The 22,943-nt window shown below is 40.2% G+C and overlaps 1 protein-coding gene across 3 annotated transcripts in view; it reads right to left on the bottom strand.

Moving 5' to 3' along the window:
* Positions 1-22,556, bottom strand: part of LOC145439788 (uncharacterized) — a 44,776-nt gene extending 22,220 nt beyond the window's left edge. The window contains exons 1-8 of one of the 3 annotated variants that reach the window (XM_080317417.1): positions 18,815-22,556; positions 14,987-18,749; positions 14,214-14,361; positions 14,052-14,139; positions 13,872-13,981; positions 9,176-11,219; positions 7,722-7,831; positions 491-3,944 (exon numbers count right to left, since the gene is read on the bottom strand). In XM_080317417.1, the coding sequence (XP_080173543.1) occupies positions 491-838 (348 nt within the window). In that variant the 5' untranslated portion in view covers positions 839-3,944; positions 7,722-7,831; positions 9,176-11,219; ... (3 more) ...; positions 14,987-18,749; positions 18,815-22,556. The remainder of the gene's footprint in view (positions 1-490; positions 3,945-7,721; positions 7,832-9,175; positions 11,220-13,871; positions 13,982-14,051; positions 14,140-14,213; positions 14,362-14,986; positions 18,750-18,814) is intronic. The other 2 variants (XM_080317415.1, XM_080317416.1) reach the window with 2 other exon arrangements.
* Between the last annotated feature and the right edge of the window lie 387 nt (positions 22,557-22,943).

Genomic DNA, 22,943 nt, shown 5'->3' with positions numbered 1-22,943 from the left:
TTGACAATTGGAAATAGGGTAAATATGGCTCCTTCTGCGAAAAGGGCTTCCGACCATTGTGAAAAACAAACCAAGAATGTCTTTAACAAGGACTACATCGTTCTGCAGCATTTTTACGGTCGGTGGTCATTATCATCAGAACACCCATAACTTACCAATGATCTATATCTACTTGGTATAACTTCTGAACCGACGACGATTTCGAGGGTTGCAGCCACTCCATGTTGCTGTATAAGTCGAATATATCGGGTGCAAATCGTCTGTAGGCTCATACTATATGTTTTTTGAAAGCATTTAAGCAATTACGACATTATTATACGTTTGAAAAAAAAAACGTTTTTTTTAGAAAGGTGTTTTAAAACACCGTTTATTTTAAATGTAACCCTAGGTTCGACCCGTAAGTGTTATGGAAGTGAATCCGGCACTCGACCTAAATTGAGTTTGACTCTTTGTAAACCTGTAAAATGACAATGTCATGGGAGCAACACACCTTTGCGTCGGGAAATGCTTCCGCTATTTCTTCCCAGTAGTATCCTGCTGGAAAATCACAAACAACGTCTATGTCTTTGTACAATCTGTGTATCTGATCTTTGATACTTCCATATAAAAGTATCTTCTTCCATTCCTCTCTATAGTCAGTGCAATGGTGATCAAAGTCCGCAACAGAATAGCCTAGTATTTCAAGGCATTTGTGGAGAGTTTTCGTTCCACATTTTGGAAAGCTAGCTACTATAACCTTCATGGCTTCCATACAAATATCTTTGGGATAGTATGGATCAATAGGGAGACATATATAAAAGTTCAATGTGCAATTACTTGAATGAATTTCCGCTAACATTGATATTCTAGTACTTTATTTTTTGCAAGCCATTGTCGCTAAATAGCCTCGTGTGCGAGTTGAAAGCATAGGCTTAATTTGCGACACTATAATTCTATGAACATTACAGATAACCACGAATTAAAGATGTAGGCGTATGTCCGTCTCATCGCTATCTTGACTCTTTCCTATCGAGATCGCAAGGTTGAAATGCTGAACATATTTGAGCAAACTTGCGTCGGCCTCATTTTCGAGCGATGCGCCAATCCATGATGTCATCTTGTCTGCATAGGTTTTAAATATGTGCAATATAGAACCATAGCGTCCTAAAGTGGTGTAGACACAAATAAATCGAACTGCTCACTGCGATTGTTTTCATCACTTTCTCCATTTGACCGAAGTCAATTTACGGCAATATTTAGACTGGCATTGGCAAGCGCGAAATCAATCGAAACCTGCTGCGTTGCTATAATTACCGAAAATATCATAGTGTACTATAGAAAATATACATGTTATTCCGAACATGTCCCGGGAACCCCCCTAATATCAGCCTCGAATGTTGGATTGTGTCGGAGTTGAAAGAATGACGAAGCATTCTCATGAGCAACAGCAAGTAAGCCAGGGGTTCTCAAAGGGTGGGCCATGGCCCACTGGTGGGCCACAGAGCATTTTGAGGTGGGCCACAGAGCCATTTAGAAAATTTTAGAATTAATGTAAGTTTAGTTATATTTCTTATGTTATTCGCTTATATTCGTATTATCTAATTATACGTAGGCTACATAAAGCTTTTCATCCGACTCTGATTAGACGTAGTGGCACGCATGAAGTCAGCATGTACAAATCGACAACGTTAGGGAGAAACGGTGGCTTTTTCTACCGGCTATGACAACCTACGGCTAACAGCAACTAAAATAATTTCAAGCCTATAATAACTGGAAGATAATGCTGAAGTAACCGAGTATTCTGGCAGGGTCATATGTCGTATCCCGTTGAAAGGGGTATGCAATGAACTCGCAATGAAGTGCAATTGATGTATAGATTTACTGTACTTCGGCAGGCCGTATTATTGCAAGCTAAACATAACCATAATTGCAAATTATTAGCAACTTCTGGCGGAGGTATACTGCACCACCGCAACAACGAATCTTAATGGATTGAGGATTTATCGGAGCGCATTAATATTTGAAGTCGGTTTAAAATGTCCTGCCTGGAAATCATTGTACATACTGAGAGAGTCACGGGAACTGATTGCATCATTGGATTGAATATTCTGACATCGCAACGTCAGTTGTTTTGCTACAAGACATGCAAAGTACATCATGCATATTGAAAAATCTTTCTCCACTTCTCTGTAGTACCCCATTCACCGATGACTTGTTCGATGCTGGCCCAGAATGAATATAATATTCCCGACAATAGTATCACTAAAGTCACAATCACATAGTGCGGGGATCTGGTCATTGTGTTTCGCGACGCGAATGGAGCAGCGGACGAAATTAATCTATACTTAGGAGTTTTAGCTTATGATCTACCAGGGCCGTAACTGCGGCACCCACATCCCCAATTGGGGGAGCTCGAAGGGGCCCAAGATTATTTCGTTGATCGTTTGTTGAACGATATTTATTCATCTTGATATTTTTTTTCGCGCTTCGCGCGATTTCATATCCCGAGAGATCGAGATTTAAATATCATCAGTTAGAGCAAAATGCGCATATATTAGAGAAATAGGCATATCGGCGCTGTCCGTGACGACGAATTAAACAGGATTATGACTCCAAGATATCAGGTGGGCCACAGCACATTTTTAAATCGGAAAATGGGCCATGGCCAAGAAAGGGCTGAGAACCCCTGAAGTAAGCAGTGGCGACATCGACGTTGCTCAATTGGTGGCGCGGCAAACTGAGTAATGCGCGTGTGGTGGTCGAAGTGCAATCGCTTCGCAGAGAAACGGTGTCCTGTTGATGGCCGGTATCGATACTTTTTTTCGGGTCATCGGGAAGGAGCGAGCAAACATTACCAACATCTTTTCTTTTACTTGCAAGGGTAGGACTTGGTCCGCGGAATGTGGTAGGTTGTATTTACATAGTAAGGATTTACAATCTTAGCTTGGTATTTGAATATTTGAAAAATCTCGTTTTGTTGAGTGTATTGTCCATCATCCTCCCATAGTATTATGTTATTGATTGCTATCATCTTAGGCTTAGCCATCAAATCATTGCGATATTTGTGTCGAAGCGGATTTGGATCCTTGGTGCAAAATAGTTCCCGGACTCCTAAGATTCTCTAACCTAGAATACTGGGGTAATGCACATGTGAGACTGTGATATTAAGATGATTCTTGGCAATGAACTTTTTTTCTTTTTAGTTACCAGCTTACAAAATATTGCATTCAGGGTAGTATAAGTGCTAGGGTGCTGGGAACTGTTTTACATTTTAGAGGGTGCGTTGGCAGTGTAAAGATTGTGCATCACTGACATAATGTGTAGGACCGTATCGTAGGTTCGTAAACTGAAAGAATGAAACCTATTCGTCTGCCAGGGGTGTGAATGCCTAATATGAACATGATATGATAGTTACTGGGAAATAAATTGTAGTTCTACCCAAATTAAATTCATCAAAATCTATTTAATCATGAAATTTACCAAGCATGGGATCTGCTTGGTTACTGTTATTTGTGAAGGTATAGTATCAAAGTCATGTCAATTGATGGATACTTATATGGAGCTCAGTGAATGAAATATAGACTTCCTTGTCTGAACAAATGTATATATAGGTACAGCCTTAATCTAATTCTGCAACGTGTATTCGAATAATATGTCAATTAATTTAATCAAATGACAATCAGCAACTCCAACGTCCATCAGTTTCCACGACAGTGCAAGGTCAATTACCAACGCAAAAATATCTGTAAACAGTAGCCCACGAGGAGTAGCATTCCCGCTGCTATTATGAATAACTCTCTCCTCATTTTCGCAAACACATACAAGTCCCACTGAGAGGATGCAAGCGCTCCCTTTATGTTTTCATGCGGAAATTCTTGTTCTGGAACTTCTTTCTGTAGAAAGCTGCAAAGCGGCTCCCATCCATCAGATAAATGAAAATGAAGAACCCTCTGTTTGTGGCAGCTCTGAAATTACAGAAAAATGAAATGATAAAATGCAGTTAAATTGTTGATGGATATGTAATCAATTTATCATTGCCGGGCAAGTCACTTTCGCTAATCTTAGCGACATCAGTGGTAATATTCTACTTGAAGCTGAAATTTAAGACATTACATCAACTGGTTAAATATAGCTGCCTATGAATGCTAACAAATCTTTACCCTGACACATTGAGTTGGTCATCAGATGTAGTTTGGCCCTTATCAATCAAACCAACCAACCAACCAATACCGGTGCATGTAGTTTACCTCGGCGAATTTCTGATGCACCTGCGTTGCGTTCTCAGAAAGATGATCATTGTCACATTGTGAATGGCTAAAGCTAAACATTATGCCTGATTTTGCGAATCCGGTCATGACACAAGATGACGTGTTCACAGATACCAGTGTAGAGTGAAGACATTGCACGAAAGTCAAGCAATTCTTGTTCATGTATCGTCTGCCGTGCATGGACGACTCAAGCCATTTCAAGTCAAGTAATCTAAAGTTTGGAAGTGACGTGAGTCAAGTAGGCCAACTCAAATTTTTAAATTTGGAGTTAATTTCAAGTCATTAAATATTTACAGTGCGTACTATCAGATTTAATATGCAGATTCAGATGAACATATTGGAACTATCAATTTCTATCCTCTCACAGCCCGATCAGATGTAATGGAGATGGTGTCTTTGAAAATTTAGAGCACGCCATTATAAGCCATGTTCGTGCCATTCTCGCTCTCGCGCGTTAGCTCCAGGCGGCCTTTGTTAATTATGTTGAAGTATGTTGTCGCAACTTGAAAGATTCAATTACCGACGATATAGCAAAATTGGGACACGGCGAAGAGACGTGATTCACCGTAGATTAAGAAGCGGCCATTGTAGACTGAACCAACATTGGCCTAAGATTGATTGTTGTCACACTCCACTATGTCAGGAGTGCAATGCGGAAGAACCTGTAGAAGACTCTTTGTTTGTGTAAAATACCAACACCAAAGAAGACAAGTACTTTATACTGGCAATTGAACCGGATTAATTTGAACTTGAAAGGTGTTCTAACAGATCCAAAGATATTGGATAATGTTACAGAGCTCGAAATATCTCCAGGACGATTTATATAGTATATAATAGATAATACATTCATATACAATCAGTGTCTCCCAAACTTTTTTGAGCTACCGCCCCCTGGACAACGAATGAAGTGCCACCGCCCCCCGACACCCCCTCACCACGCCTGATCATAAAACGAAATTTGTTCTGCATTTAATACAGCTAATAATGAGCCGAATGAAGCTGGTGTATCATCATCATCATTCTCGTCATATTGAGTTTGAGTTTTGATAGAAACAATATCACTCTAAAATCTCCCGTGTTCACTTCATGGGTGCCTACTGGCAGTCGGTTTCTGCTGTAAGTAGTCAGGAACTTGGTCACGGCGCTGAGAACATGTTCTATCAAATATGAGCGGGGAAGGGCAATGACGAAAAAGCTAACCCGACTCCAGTGAGAGTGTTTATTTTTTATTCAATTGTGTATTCAGAACGATTGATTGGACATATTGAACTTTTGGTTGAACTCTACTACAACTAGGGTTACCATATTTTGGGAATCTGAAAAGAGGACGATATTTCAAAACTTTCAGACTTACAATACTGATGTAAAATCCGGAAAAAATCGTAATTTTCCGAGTTAGCGGCTGGTTGACTAAAAAATGATTTTTTCTGGCTCACGTCCCGAAAAAATCTGCCAGACCGTTACTCGAGCGCTGATTTCCTTTATATCAGTCCAATTACCACATATATTTAACCAATATTTTTAAAAAATAGGACAAATTCTCAAAAAAGAGGACATTTAAGCGTCCTCCGAGGACACTTTCAAAAAAGGCAAATAAGAGGACAAATCCTCAGAGGACGTAGGTAAGGTAGGTAGGTAGGTATGAGGGGGGTAATGGGGCTTAGCTACTCGGCTTTTTGCCCCAGGACGATATCTGGCGATAAATACTCCTGTACTCTCTGAAGGAATTACAATTCTTTATATATCCCTGCCACTTGAAATCGCGAATTCGATGATCGGCCATATAGTAAAAGTAAAAGTAAAAGTAAAAGAGGACGTAGCCTATGGTAACCCTATAACTGCAATGTAAAGAGCTGCTCAAACATTTCATGCCTGGAAACTACACGGAATGGATTGATTATCCGGTGAGGAATTTCTAATTGGAATATATCCTGGATCCAAATCACCATCCTCGTGTAATTTTGTGAGATGATTGAAGCAGCTCCATGTTCACCTTTATCAGGTTTCATTTTTCCTAAGAACGGATATAATCTACCCTTAAATTTTGAGAAATACAACCGTCAAGTATGAGTGATCTCGTTTCTCGCAACCAGAACGCCGTGTCGAAGGCCACGGTGACAGCGCTGTGGAAAATGAACGATCGTTTGAAACAGATCATAAAATCACGCAAGACAGCTTCTCTTAAAAAGCCATCACATCTTGCAGTGAGCAATAGCTGCTCAAATATACTTTGTAGTTCTCACAGCAGCACACAATGAACCTCACTTTTTGGAGATGCTGCCGACTGCCTAATTAGTCTATTGATGAGCAGGAATAACATTGGCAAGTAACAATGGACTTTTCCGGCACAGCTGAATAAATAGATGGCGACCCTGAATTGCCCTTACTGAATCTATTATGCATTTTTACTGATAACCTATCTGCTTTATTAATCAATCGTTTCAACACTATACGCAGCAGTTGCCTTCTAAACCTACACCGCCCGCATTTGCTCTCAGCGCCCCCTTACCGCCCAATTTTCTGGCCAGCGCCCCCCAATCGCCCATTTCATGGCCAGCGCCCCCTTCACGCTCGCGAACGCCCCCAGGGGGGCGCTGGCGCCCACTTTGGGAACCACTGATATACATTATTTGTATAACTAAATGAGTACGTTTGTGTTAATTACGTATCTTGTATCTTATGGGTAATTCCGTGTATTGGTTGTGCAATGTGTATGTTGGCGTGCCAGTAAGACCGAGATGTGTTGTAAATATTTGTGTGATGCAAATTCCTTGTAATAACTGTTATAGAAGTGGCGCACAAAACCTGTGAAATGATTTAACCAATTCTTAATCTACCACAATTTTGTAATCTGACTTTTTCATGTACTGCATAAAAGAACAATTTGACTTGATTACTGAAATTTTTAAAGTTTACTTCAATCTCGCCATTTTCCTTATAGGGGGCATGCAGGTTGATCGCCGCATTATGTGTGTATTTATCAGTTTTGGTGTGAATAAAGAATACATAATAATAACTCGAAAGATATTTGAATTCGCCACGCATACCAGACCAAACCAATGTAAAAACTTTTTTGCTGAGACGCACACCATCGCTACACACACACACATACACACACACGCACACACACACACACACACACACACACAAAAAAAAAAAAAAAAACACACACACACACACAAACACACACACACACACACCATGAACACCATGAATACCACAAACAACACCAACATCAATATTCCCATTGCAGAAGTCGCAGATTATAATTCTCTTACTTCCTACTACCAAGCTCACGAAAATTGACGATATGTTTTTATCTCTAATAACCAATATTTTTTTCAAAGTGTGATATCCTCTTGACATTGTCGACATAATTACAATATCATGCAAATTGGCCAACGCCTACCGAGACTTTTCTTCACGCGCAGCACACGATGCAGTTCTCACGTCAACAGCTCAAAGTTGTCTTACCGAAAGCACTGATGCGTTGTACTCTCGGTATCTTCTCTACATGAGTTGTCCATTAGGCTGGTGCATGGCAGTAAATACTCCTTGCTCTGGACAGCCAAACAAGACTCGACCTGACAATATGGAATAACTACATCTAAGAAACGCATGGCGCTCACGATTGATACGATTGGTTCATAGATATGTTCTGCCCGTTGAGTTACAGTTCAATAGCTCGAATCACCGTTGCATAGATATCGGATACCGCAAGGCAAATACAATTCCCGTGCATGCACGTGCACGTAAACCACAATGCGCCATTACCATTTCTTCGAAAGTGCTCCCTTATTTTTCTTCCAGTAGGCGTGAAAATATTGCACAGCCCAAGAAGTCACGAATCGTCAAACAGTTTCATTTGATTCCTAAAACTACATATAGCCATTCATTCTCGTCCCGTCTTGTCGTTAGAATGATCTGGGTGTTGAAAACATAATATGTGCACTGTGCAGTGTGCACGCTACTGTCTCAATATAATCACATAACCTATATCAGGCATCTCAAACAAATGCGGTCCACGGGTCAGATCTGCCCCACCCGACGATTTAATTCGGCCATAAATGAAGAAATGTTGAGTAAATGAGAATAGGATTGTATTATTCAGCATATTTCTATCACATGTTACGAGTTTAATAAGAAATCAGGAGATAACATCAAACTTATTCATAGGCCACATTAAAGATGTATGGCAGGGTGTTGACCATTAGTGACAAGTCTATGACATCAACCCCAAATTTGAAGAAGGGCCAGAAGTGCGCTTAACACGGAGGACAAATTTTTCAAGGAATAATGATCTGAAAGGAGGAGAGAAAACTCTATACTTTGTAGTCTAAGGCTAATCCCCTTTGTATGTAAGTTTCATTCTGAAGAATAGGCTAAAATGCAAATATTTGTCGTCGCTCTGATATATAAATACATCTGCTGATTCAATAGCAGTAGTCCAGCATTACAAGAAATAGCTATGCGAGGTACAGTGAATATAATTTCTTCACATAGCCCACTTTCTTTAGTTCCAGTGTTCCATATCGTATTTGACGTGACCGTGGAAACATGGAAACGTGATGATAATTTTTTGCGCAACGAACCTACTTCGAAGAATCCTTGTTAGCAGTTATATTTTGTAATCCCCACGACATATGCACATGCACATTGCCAAGACCACCTCCCGAATAAGCAGAGGGAGCATAAAAATATACCAACTTATATCGCCGTGACAATAAGAGCCCCTGTTTCAATGGTCGGCTGTACAGGCATGAGAATAGAACATTTCACTGAAAGACAAAATACTTGATTTGGAGTTAGCATTTTGGCATTATTTGCGTTAACAATGTAAATCCGGCCCGCGATCAAGGTTTCATTACACTTTACACTGTTTTGCTTATAAAACTGTCAAACAACGCATGTCATAGGAGGCAACATACCTTTGCATCGGGAAATGCTTCCGCTATTTCTTCCCAGTAATATCCTGCTGGAATATTACATACAGCGTCTATGTTTTTGTACAATCTGTACATCTGATTTTTGGTACTTCCATACAAAAGTATCTTCTTCCATTCCTCTCTATAATCAGTGCAATGATGATCATAGTCAGCAACAGAATAGCCGAGTATTTCGAGACATTTGTGGAGAGTTTTCGTTCCACATTTTGGCATGCTAGCTACTATAACCTTCATGGCTCCCAGGCTAATATTTTTACCATAGCATTCTGGATCAATACGGAGACTTTATATGGAAGTCGAATGTGCAATTACTTGCATGAATTTCCGCTAACATTGGTATTCTAGTACTCTATTGACGGGTTGTGGTATTTTGTTCTAGCTAAATTGACACATGCGCGGCTTGAAAGCATATAGGCCTAATTTGAAACCATGTGAACATTATTACTTCTGCAAAATCTTATACAGACGGCTCCGGTAAGAAAAGGCAGCGCGCTTTTCAAGACCACTCCAATTCATGCTAATTCCGATAACGGGGATCGAAATCATAAGATGTGTCAATCTAAAATTGTAAATAAACATACATCCGGATATTGAGTGCAGTTGCTTTGAACCACCATTTTTACTTCCTGTGGTGTAGTCGGTTCGTGTTAACGTACTTGCTCACCGAGAATATGCGTTTATTTAAGTTCGTACTCACGCGAACCTGAACCACCTTGTAGGTGCTCGCACCATCCCTACTATATATAAGAGGAGACCTTCTCAGATCTTTCGTTTTCTGGCATGTCTCAAAGCTTCTATTTGTAGGCCACGTGAGGAGAAATCTGCCCAATTACTTTTTTTTTCTAACCAAGCAGTATATGTCAGTGTCAAAGACGTTATGTTAGTCCGACTCATGACGCGGTAAGTTATGTCGATAAAACAGCAAGATAGATCATCAAGCGAATTACAGTAATAGCGAACATGCTTATTACATATCACTCATTTTTAATTTTTACGGGAGGATTCAATGTCTACATCGATGAAGTCTGTTGTTCCTTTCTGTCGTGAATAAAATCGCTGGCAATCGCGTTAAAATGATATAATTAGTTTAGGGAATTCAGCACAATATTTTATCTGTTTCAGGTTATATACGTATACGGCGATATTCCGGAAATATTCAGTGATTACTTTTTGGATGGGTATGATTCATTTGATGCAATCAGTGTTCTGCAAGATTCATAAACGCGGTGCCCGCGGGCACCAGCTCGCCCATATAAACCGGATGAGTCGCCATTGGTGGCAGTAGCAAATATTCAAATGAGAGCTGTAAAGGTCGAAGTGGAGAAGGGCTCAATGTGAAAACAGGATGGGTCAGGTGACCGTAAGGAACATGCGAACTCATTTTTCGATCATGAACATGGGGCGTTGCTCGGCTTAGTCTTTCCTTTGCGTTTTCTATACTCAAACTCATGTCCGTTAAGACAGAATTAGAATTTTTGAATTTACATACCAAAATGATTTATGATCATACGTAAGATTCGCAGCAGGAAGGTGAAGGTACAATGTCAGAGTAACATCACTTGGTGCATAGATATATTGAGTTCAATGATTGAAATCTAGAGATTGATGTTTGACAAAATATATAGGTACAGACTTAACCACCCCAGGATCCAAGTCACTAATACAAAGTCAACTCGAAACAAATTGAATTACGAAACGTGTTCTACGTATAATATATCAAATAATCGAATCAAATAGCTGTCAGGAGCTCAAACGTCCATCAGAGCCCACGACAATCCAAGGTCAATAACCAATGCAAAAATAATTGCAAACAGTAGCCCACAAAGACTAGCATTCCCACAATTATTATGAATAACTCTCTTCTCATTTTTGCAAACACATACAAGTCCCACTGAGAAGATGCAAGCGCTCCCTTTTTGTTTTCATGCGGAAACTCTTGTTCTGGAACTTCTTTTTGTAAGAACCTGCAAAGCGGCTCCCAGGCATCAGAAAAATGAAAATGAAGAAGCCTCTGTTTGTGGCAGCTCTGAAATTTAAAATGATAAAACACAAGTTTAATTGTTCGTAGTCATGCCATTAATTTATCATTGCTGCTGGGGAAGGTCAATTTCGCTATCCTTTCTTCCCATCGTTCCATACTGCTGCCTATGAATGATACGGGATCTCTACCCTGGCACATTGAGTTGGGATATTGGTTAGACCTCGCTAAACTTATACTTTGAACTTTCGATCTTCTCATAGCCCGATCCGACTTGCCGGTGGATCTGATGGAGAGGTGTCTACGAAAATTTAGGGCATCTCATTATGCACCAAGGGTCTCAAACACAAAGGATTCCGCATGGAAATTTTGGATTTTCAATAATTTCACGATATTTAGGTGCCACATATCTTATTTTTAAGATTTTAAAAGTTTGAATTCCCCGTTTAGAAATCACGGATTACAGTTCTATACCTTGCTTCTATAGCAGTGATTCCCAAGTGCGGCCCCCAGAGAGTCTTCTTGCGGCCCCCAAAATATATTAGGAAATCGGTTATTGAAAAAATATACATATATTTATAAAATAGTCTTGCTTGACTTGACCTCTGTGGTTTTTAATTATAAAATTGCAGGAAAGTTGTGCGTATGGACTGCTAACGTTATGTCACTGCTGTTTTAATGCAATGTGCCCTAACTTTCCAGTTGAACGAGCAGTACCTATAGATATAAATAGGTATTGATAACTTACAAAACCGGAGGAAAATCTCTCCCTCGTGGTCGCTTGACTAAAATAAAGAGGCTCAACTCCCGGAAAATACAGTTTTTCTTTAACATTGAAAAAAATATATTACCGGTCCAGCTATGAAATAGCCGCCGTAGCGTTCCTACAGTGCTGACTTAATGTATATCAGTCAAATTTGGCCCTATATGTAACCAAAACCCTCAAAAAAGAACACAAAATCTCAAAAAAGAAGACATTTGGGCGTCCTCCGAGGACACTTTAAAAACAATCAAAAAAGAGGACAAATCATGAGGACGTATGGTAACCCTATAACTATAGATGTGTATCACGTGACTGACGGTTGAATACGCCGAGATGCATACTGCTTAGTCGGCTAAAAGCAGCATAATTGGTAGTCATATATTCAGGGCCGTAACTGCCGCCCCCCAAACCCCCCAATTTAGGGGGCCGAGCTCGAAGGGGGACCAAAATTATTACGTGAATTGGCATAAATTATAGACTATTTTTTGAAAATTTATGCAACTTCTACAAAAAATTTTCGCGCTGGGCGCGATTTCAATTCGCCGCATATCTTGATTATTGGGTACTCTCCCCCAAGAAAAAACACGCAAGATTTATAGAAATGGGCCTATCAGCGTTGGCCATGACCGCACCACAACGCACCAAGACATATAAAGTTTTAGGCCATGTAACATGTGACTCCAAGAAGTGTGAACGATCGGCAGCGAGAAAGCCTTAGCCGTAAAGGACTGCTTTTATGCTGACCAAAAACTTCGAAATACCAAAGCTTCGCTATATATACAAACTACATATAGGCTTATTTGTCCATATAGGCGCCTAAATGACTGGCGCCGAATGTTCCTGTCTTGGCAATCTGAACCCCACAAGACAAATACCATCCTGCAGGAAATAAAATTATATGCCAGTGAAGAAATACCAACCTGAAATCGTGTGATCTTCCAGTTTAGTAAGTTTGGACAATTCTACATTTTTTGATGTAGCAGACATCAGGATGTCATGAAATAACATCATGTGAAGAAGTCATACATAGGGGTCTGCCCGCCCGAAGATGTTTGATTTTACGGGGTCTGCAGTTTCAAGACACCTCTCACTCATCTCTACCAGCAAATTGGATTACGTGGGCAAAGAGGAGAACCACGCGATTCCCGATCTTATTCACCGATTTTATCATGAATTATCTAAATATTCGGGCGTCGCGCTGTCTCAATAAACAGTACGATTTTAATTTCGTGGCAAAGCGAACAACGTCATGCGGGGTCAGTTTATCACCCTATGGGAGCCCGGGGTCCTGACGAAGTGCCGTTACGTTCCTGCCAACGGGTATACCCCCGGATATGTTTAATTCCTATTGAGGGGGCATATACCTTTACAAACACACCTCACTCAGCTCTACCGGTAAATCAGATTACGTGAACAGAGACAAGATGAAAATTGATAGCAAAACATGCAATTCCCGATCATATTGACCGATTCAGTCATGAAACTAAAGAAATTTCTCGCGCTTCGCGCGTTTAGACGAGAAAAGCTGATTCACTCAACGGACACCCAATGCAGCAGATAAGTAGCGGTAAACAGTGTACAGTTTCGAAATCTCGCCAGTGCAATAAAACTACTTCGAAATACCCATGATGACTGTTTGGGTCCGTTTCATAGCCGTAGTATTCGTGCGGCCCCGACCGTAGTCTGAAATTCTAAATTTGGCCCTCACACCGAAAAAGTTTGGGAACCACTGTTCTATAGTATACCCGACCATGCTGTGACGCCATGAAAATAGCTGGTATGTTTTACCTCTGTTGATCGATACCCATATTGTCGGTGAAGTCATGATATATAGGGCTCTAATTTTATTGCCAGTCGATGCCATGATGATAACAGTTAACAGTTAAGACCAAGTCAGGCCGAAGCTGATCACCACACGCAGCACGAAATTGTCTCACCGAAAGCACTGATGCGTTGTACTCTCGATATCTTCTCTTCATGAGTTGCGCATTAGGCTGCTGCATGGTTGTAAATACTCCTTGTTGTGGACAACCATACGCGACTCGACCTGACAACACGTACGAAATACATATAGGAAATGTAAGACAGTCACGATTGGATCATAGATCTGCGTCTACCTGTTGAGATAGGGAAGCGAGTGGCGCAGTTGGTTAAGCCGCCATCGTCATGACAGTGCAATAGACCAAACAGGAGTCTCAAAGGTGTCTGGTACAGTAAGACAAATACAATGTCCACACACATAAACCTCACCGCACCCAATAAATTAAGGAATATCTTACCAAGTCTTCGAAAGTGTTCCCTTACTTTTCTTCCGGTAGGCGTGAAAACATAGCACAGCCCAAGTAGCCACGAATCGTCAACCAATTTCATTTGATTCCTAAAACTGCAGAGCCACTCGTTCTCGTTCCGTCTTGTTGTTAGAATGATCTGGGTTTTGTAAACATAGTCTGAATTGCATGTGACTGCTTCCTTAATCATATAGCATTAGGGTTGCATTTAACTTAAAAATCAGTTTAGAACTATCATCTTTAAAACATGGCTTTTTATAACCATGACGTCGCGAATCTTTAAATCTGACGTCATTGTCATTGACAATTGAAAATATAGGCTAAATATGGCTCCGTTGACTAAAAAGGCTTCCGATCCCTGTCCTAAACGGACAAAAATAGCCAGGACTACATCGTTATGCAGCATTTTTACGGTCGGTCATCATCATAATAACATTCATTTCGTAGCAATGACTGTTCAACTGTTGAACTGTTGAAACAACGACGATGTCGAGAGTTCCAACCATCATTCCATATCGTATATGTCGACTATATCGGGTGTAAATCGTCGAATTATACAACCTAAAAAAATTTAAAACGCCTTTGATAAAAACGCTGTTTAAAACATGTTTTAAACAAAGTGTGTTAAACAACCATCTGTTTATAATGCAACCCTAAATTCATGCGACTGGTTCGGCCCGTAAGTGTTGAAAAAGTGAATCCGGCTTGCGACCCAAATTGAGTTGTAAACCTGTCAAATGACGCATGTGAAAGGGCCAACACACCTTTGCATCGGGAAATGCTTTCGCTATTTCTTCCCAGTAGTATCCCACTGGAAAATCACATACAACATCTATGTCTTTGTACAATCTGAGTATCTGATCTTTGGTACTTCCATACAAAAGAATCTTCTTCCAATCCTCTCTCTAGTCGGTGCAATGATGATCAAAGTCTGCAACAGAATAGCCTAGTATTTCGAGGCACTTGTGGAGAGTTTTCGTTCCACATTTTGGATAGCTACCTACTATAACCTTCATGGCATTCAGGGCTAATGTCTTTGACATAGAATGGATCAATCCGGAGACAATATATGTAAATACAATGTGTAATTACTTGAATGAATTTCCGCTAACATTGCTATTCTAGTACTTTATTTTTGCAAGCTATTGTAGCTAAATAGGCTCATGCGCGGATTGGAAGCACATATGATTAATATTTCTACTCTATGAGCATTACATATAATCAAATAATGAGGATGTCTGTCGATCTCATCACCGCCGTCTTGTTTCTTTCATATCGAGATCGCGGCGTCGAAATGCTGATCAAATGTGAGTGACTTCCCAATATCGACAACATCTTTATATTTCTTTCCTGCAGGTGACGTACGTATATTAAGTTTGCATGAGTTGACCTTTGAAGCAAACCGTTCTCTTGAACGGCAGTAACGCAATGTATCTTCAAGTGAAATAAAAATCGAAAGGTAGGCCTACTCATGCCTATAGCAGTTTCGGATTACTGCTTATGGCGTCATCATTTACGAACGATGCACCGACCCATAAGTTGTCCTCTCAGTATATAGATTTTGAATATGTGATATTTAGAACTACCAAAGAGCGAACGTCTTGAAAATGCTTGATTTTGGACGTAGGCTATTGCGAACTCGAGCCCTCCGAAGTTTGGTACTAGAGGTGGCGCGAAGGTTCAGTTCACGTTCGTCTTCTGAGCACGTTCGGAGCACGTTCACAGAATAACTTCAGTATAGCTGACCTCAGTAGGTATCAGGGAACATGTTCGTGAAATTTCTGGTTTTTCAGTAATCTGAGCATCTATGATCAAAATTCCTTGGACTGTAACTTCATATAATCCTCTGCAAGCAGGGTTATAATGACTCGAGTCATGAATGGACTCGAAATGAATCAAGTCCCTTTGTTTATTGACGTTACTTGACTTGAGTCATTGCGCATGACTCGACTCGACATATTCTATGTGACATGAACAGTAAACAGTATGATTCGGACTCGATCCGCTGCGCCATGATTTGCACTCGGACTTGTTTTTAGTGGTGAATGAAAAATGACTCTACTTGACACGATTCAAAATTATAAAAGTCAACATTGATTTGTGCTTAGGTTACATCCCTGGGATTTACTAACTAACCTACTTATTAACAAGGATCATTAGATGACGTTTACATTGTCGACTATCATGTTTAATCAGATGTAGTAGGATTTCTAAGTATGTATCACCCTTACTATTGGGGATCTGTCTAGCCCAGAAAATGAATTCGAATCCAGGGCTTTCACTTCACCAGCGCTTTGACTTTTATGAATTGATCGCTTGTTTAATTTAATCGCATTAATCAATTTATCAGTGGATTGCAACGATACAATATCCTATGCTACTTGTTGAAACCCTTCACATCCGAAAGTCATGTCACGTAATGGAAGTCCGATATCCCAAAGGTCGCCACTCCGTATGCAAATGAATAAATGCATAAATACGAAATGACCGCATCAAGTGAATAAATTGACCAACAACTATTAATTTGTATGTAAAGCAAAGACATACTCCACGCGATACAAGCCGTTTGACCATATTGAGTGGCATTTGTAGTTTCCCAATCTCGAGAAAATTGGTCGTTGAAAGAGCCTACACTTATCCTAATTACTAAATCGGGATAAACTTCTTAGCTACTTCATGCCGCAATCACGCGGCGACCGCTGCGTAACACCATGCCGGATGAATAACTATTAACAATGAAAGAGGCAAACATATATAAACTATCATAGATTCGGGCTATTTTAGATAATTTGTATCAAAAGAAAATTGCTGAAAAAGCGCTCACCTGAATAGATCACGATACCTGTCCATGTGAGTATAGCCTATCGCTTACGTGCATGGTAATATTTTGATTCATAGTATTTTGTACAGTGGTTCTAAACCGGTGTTTCATGGAAGACTTTGCTTTCCGCGATCCAGTCTCAGGGGTTCTATGGAGGTGAACACATACACAGTCAACTCATGCACATCGCACATGATTTGTGATGATTCGCCCGTCTTGGCCATCATTGGTTTCGGTAGTTAGGCCCGACCAGTAGTCGAATTGGGACTGTTGTGGTGGTACGTCTTGGGCAGTGGTTCAAAAAGCGAAACCCCGCCCTTCTTAAATATCAATTCTATTATCGCCAATATTTATAAACTCATCTTTAATTAGGCAATTGCTGTTACATTGTCGCATTTTGACCGAACAATACGATGACACTTTCTGAGGTAAAGTCTTCCATTTCTGAGAGTGAAAGGGGATGGCATAAGGCACACCGATGTGCAATTCATTTTTCATTATAAGGTTATTGTTTTGCGTGGAAATTATATTTTATTGGCTTTGTTCTTTTAACGGTCTTTCGACGCACCGTCCATCTGTGCACGAGTAACCTATAGTAATGTATTCGATGGTATTCATGGTGGATTTTTGTTTTTACGACTCAGCGAACATTTGGCGTTTCTCGAATGCTAGCTGATTAGCGTAAGTGTTCCGTTGGTAAAGCTTAGGAAATACTGATTAAGAATAAAGAGATGAACAATACGGCCAGTATAGCCCACGCGTGTGCAGCTAGCCGACTGGGGACCACGGTATTATCACTCGAAACTGCCGAAAATTACATTTTTACATGATCTCTATTTCAGGCTATTGATTTTGTTAAAGTCGCAAACACTGAACAAGAACAATACGATTTTGAAAAGTTTTACTTTACCGTATATGATTCATACAAACTGCGTGGTATAATTATCATCTATATTATGATAATATACCCTAAAAATCAATTATTGAAGTGGAGGAAGAGTTGTAATTTTCATCAAGATTGTCAGGTTACCAGGAATGTGACATTCTTTTCCAGTATAGAATAGCTGAATGGCACCATTGTTGTAATTATTGACCACATTCAAGTAAAATGTAGGACGCGTGCGAAACTTTATTATTCTGCCCTGTAGAAACGAATCGGAGTATTCCGGGAGTTACTGTTGACCGCTGTGAAATATGGAGACTGTTCGATACGAGTTACATTGCGAAGCGAAATGACGTTGTTTGTTTTAACCTGTACAATTGCATGGCTTCAGTACTCCTTCTAGGAGCTTCTGCACTCATCGAAACAATGTCTTTGGGTGTCAATGTACTTTCCCTGGCCCTATGCTCGGCAGTCTACGAAATCTAGAAGCCCAATCGTTAATTGAAGATGTGATCTCCAGAGATCGGCAGATATCGTCACCGGCGGACAGATGTTATCGTAAAAAGATTTCACGATACCGTACGGAGATGAGCTAATCGGAAAGTAACGATTTTGGTTCAAGCCGCAATAGCTGGCCGCAACGGAGTTTCTTCAAATGAGTTCTGAAGGCGATTCATCCCCGTAAGTAGCGATTTGTGTATCGAGATGTACGACCAAGCCGTGCTCGTTAACAGTTTGATGTTGGCGAGAACACATATAGTCGGTAAATGATGCTTTTTTCAGGGTTCGGCACCAGCTAAAGTGATTGCCTCGTCGATCAAACCTGTTTTACAAAGAGCGCATTACCAAAAAATTCTCCTACTTTGTTTATGATTGTCGAAGCCTTACTCGTGCTTGACACTATATGCGCATCCGTCCCACCGATAAAAGCATGCATACGGGAGAATCGCGAGATAGCGAGGTACGTAAAATCACCGAGATTCGGTAAACACTACAACTCCCAGATGTGGATCGTCGTACATCTTTATGCAGTCTGCATTGTGGTCTCGGGTACGATTCGTGTGCATAATTATTTTAGATATCGCTGAAGACGCATTCTAAAAGACAAATAGAAAAAGAAAATACTGGTACGGTTGCAACGACTTGATTTCGATAAATCAAATCAACTCGATTGATATGTCTAGGGTTGCATTTAAAACAATGGTTGTTTAAAACAGTGCTTTTCATAACCTTTTTCGTATTGGTACACCCTTTCAACGTTAACTCGAAAATCGTACACCCATGACCATGCATGACCAGACCAATGACTATACATAACGCACTGATTCCGTATTCAGGGGAGTTCAACCCCCTTGTTATTCACGGCCGTGATTCGATTCAATACATATAATTCGGGTTGCATTTAAAACTAACGGTGATGCATCTTTCGGTTTTTATTAATCACTTTGTTGAATGTTGTTGTTTTTTGACCTATCAGGATTGTAGGCATAATCGAAATATACATTGGAATCGGCAAACCGTACGAGAAAAATCGTCATTCGTGAGGCGTTCACGATTTCGACATGGTATTTCTTGTTGGCGTACATCATTTCCCTCTGCGGTTCGCATTTGGACGGTGGGACTCAGATTACACTCTATTATTAGGGATGGTGTCAACCTCTGAAAGGTTCAGGTTCGAGTGAACGAGATCCTTTTTGAAACGTTCTGTGTGAACGCGAACGTGAACGTCATGACCTCACGGAGATACAGCGGTAGCCAATACCCCAATCCAACCGATTTGGTTTTTATGATACAATAAACATATGATGAAATCAAGATTGACCGCCGGCGCCTGCTAGATTTTCAGAGGTGGTCAGTAACGAAGTACTTCTACTTTTTTTTGAAGTACTCAAGTAGTTTTCGTCTACTTCTGGTAAACTCAAGTGGATCTGATTTTCTCTACTTCTACTTCGTAATATTTTGTGATCTACATATTTATTTTTGGCTATTTTCAGTTTGTCAAGTAGAAGTAGTTTAAGCCCTCAATACGAAAGATAGCCTGAGGAATTTCGGGGCTGTTTTCACGGAGTACAAAATTTAATATTCAAAAAATTGAACTAAAGCCCAGAAATTTTGTTGCGCATCGCGCACAGTAGTTTTGGAGTGACAAATATGTTTTCACGAAAGTATCAGTGAATATAATTTAGGTACCAGATTGCTTGGTTCCGCTCACACCGCATTGTCGCCCATATCAAATATTTCATCACAGTAAATATTGCCCACCATAACGTTTGAAACTACCGTTTCGCAATCTAGCAATTACCAATCATATCGTAATCTAGTAGCCCATTACGGGTCTTGCTAATCTGGAAAATCCAGCTTTTTCGAACATTACACCTGTTTTAGCAGATCACCTATGAAGCTTTATGGATAAAAGACATGAAATATAATTTCCGATTTTTAGAAGTGGTATTTGTATTTCACTTTCAATTGCGAGTATCATGAGTTCTAATTACTTGCAGTTCTTTTGTCTGCAGAACATACATGTTGAAGCATAAGTGTAGTAATGCCTCTATTTTCAGAATAAAAGCTACACTAGATATAACTTTTATGACCCACAATATTTGTTATTAACGTGTACTAATCGCGCAAAGTGATGAAATCGTATCCGATAAAACTGCTATGTATTGCTGTTCGCCTAAACTTGGGGCCTTATAATATGGGATAGGGCGCCATGCCACGATATTCTCTAAAACGGGGTCTTCCAGTAAACAAAGGATTGGTATCACATTTTCATATCAATACTATAATTTGCATCCCATGATACCAAAAAGTGCTTATGCTGTCGTAAATTGATATCAATACGAATCAAGCTCTCTGCACCTTCCGCATAGCTCAATTCGCAGCTTTTGACAGTCCATGCGAGCGAATTAAGACTGTTTCCAAAACTGCTTACTTACTTGAGTAGATTTAAATCTTTCAAAACTACTTACTTCCTTGAGTAGATTTAAAGTCAGTGAATTCTACTTCTACTTCAAGTAGTTTTGGGTGACTTATTGAAGAAGTACTTCTACTCGTACTTGAGTAGATTTTTTCGTGGCTGCTTCTACTTGTACTTGAGTAGCTTTCTTGACTACTTTGACCACCTTCGTAGATTTTTTACATCAGACAACGATATCATTTTCATTGATTGGTTGAATAAGCATCATTAACTGACCACCTACATGTAGCGTATTTTGCTCTTGATGTTGTGTGGTTGCGGGTCAACCTCAATGCAGAGACTCACTTGATATTCACAAACGGAAAGCTGGATATTTCGAGCAAACTTTTGTAACAAAGCAAGTATTTTTTTTTAGATTATCGAGGTTCATGCTTGTTTAGTATTGATTTTTTCATGCTGCCAGCACCATGCAGAGTGGCCAGCTGTTGAAATTAAATAAATTTCAACCAAAGATGTTCTAATGACGTGAAAATTGTAATATATGAACAAGTTCACAGTGCAGAACCTACCACTGTTCGTTTATGAAGGTGAACCTCTAAATTATTGAGGTTCACACGCAGGTTTGTTTGTGTTGTTCATGGTGTTTGTCGACTACTATGGTCAATGACACCAGACCGATATTCTTCATTTTTTATTCCGTAGCTGCCGACTTGTAGCACGGCCATTGCTAGGCTTTTTATAAGACACCGCTTGCGCGGATGAGATGGCGAAGAGGAGCCTAGATAAACCTCCAACACTTTGGTAGGAATTCTTGAGTCGACCTCGGTCGTACTCGAACCCGCAACCCATTAATGTTGCAGCATTGGTTTATACCACCCACTATATACGCTATCTCGCCACCACTGGTTCACACACAGAACGCGAACGCGAACCTCACGTTCGCACCATCCCTAACTATTATATTAAAAACAAAACATCCAAGTCACCCTGAATCGCGCAAAGCCCGAATAAAATCAAGTTTAAAATCTCTCAACAATCTGGGAACCAATTCGCTAACACACGCCGCATAATTAATGCTTACCAGCTATACTTGCGACCGTACGTCTACTGGTGGCTACCTCTGGCTGTTGAAACAAGCCTTAAGGCTGCAACTTCTTTAAAATACCAAATACTAATCAGGGCTCGAGGTTATCGGACCACCTTCTAGCACAGTGGTGCTCAAACTCGACCACCCGATACAACCTGTCTACGTCGCGGCAATGATTTACGCTGCGCTATTTATAAGCATCTTGCAGTAAGTACCAATTAAATATTTCTGAGCTCTCGTGGTGCATGGCTTCCTCAAGAATCATTATGGACGGATACATCATACATCAACTCCATCCTGTTCTGCTCCAACAAGAGTCAATTAGTCCATTACCAACGTTTAAATGATGCGGATAAATATTTGCTTATGATATTACAAAATGAATGTAACAAGCTACGTACAGCTGTTATGAAAATTGTACGATATTGCACACACGGTCAACATGTTCTGAGGCATAAACTTGCCTGTTCATTGTGATAGCTAGTCATCATTCAATTTTAATGCGGATCTGGTACACCCCTGTACACCCCATCTGAGTGGTACACCATTTGTTACACCCTAGGGCAGGAGGGGGGGGGCAAACTACGGCCAGCGCATCTCAACACCGTATTGTGCGGCCCGCAAAAGCCTAAAGAAACGTTATAAAAATTTTGATAAAATGCGTACTAAAAATCAAACTACTGTAGGTATACTTGATTAAAGTTTACTTAATATATATCAAAATGATGATGATAAGGTATATTCTTATTATAGTATATTTTTATTCCATTGATGGCGCGAAAGCGCGACCCCGAGGCCAATGCATTTTGAAAGGTTTCAATTGCTAAACATCACAGGAAGTGAAACGTAAATGACTTGCTTCGGACCACGAGTATGATTTTAGATTGGCAACACGAGCCTGTTTATTACTTTAGTGCTGTATTTAGAGAAATTGATTCAGGAGTGTGTTAGATAGATTCGTTCTTTCTATGTGTTGTGGAACGCCCTGCGCCCTCTCACGGTTCATACAC

This window comes from Botryllus schlosseri, chromosome 5 (genome assembly GCF_051294905.1).
Source record: "Botryllus schlosseri isolate E-star chromosome 5, Bs_hap1, whole genome shotgun sequence".
In the NCBI taxonomy this organism is placed as follows: Eukaryota; Metazoa; Chordata; class Ascidiacea; order Stolidobranchia; family Styelidae; genus Botryllus; species Botryllus schlosseri.
The sequence above is the reverse complement of the archived record's forward strand: the minus strand, read 5'-3'. Positions and strand labels throughout refer to the sequence as shown.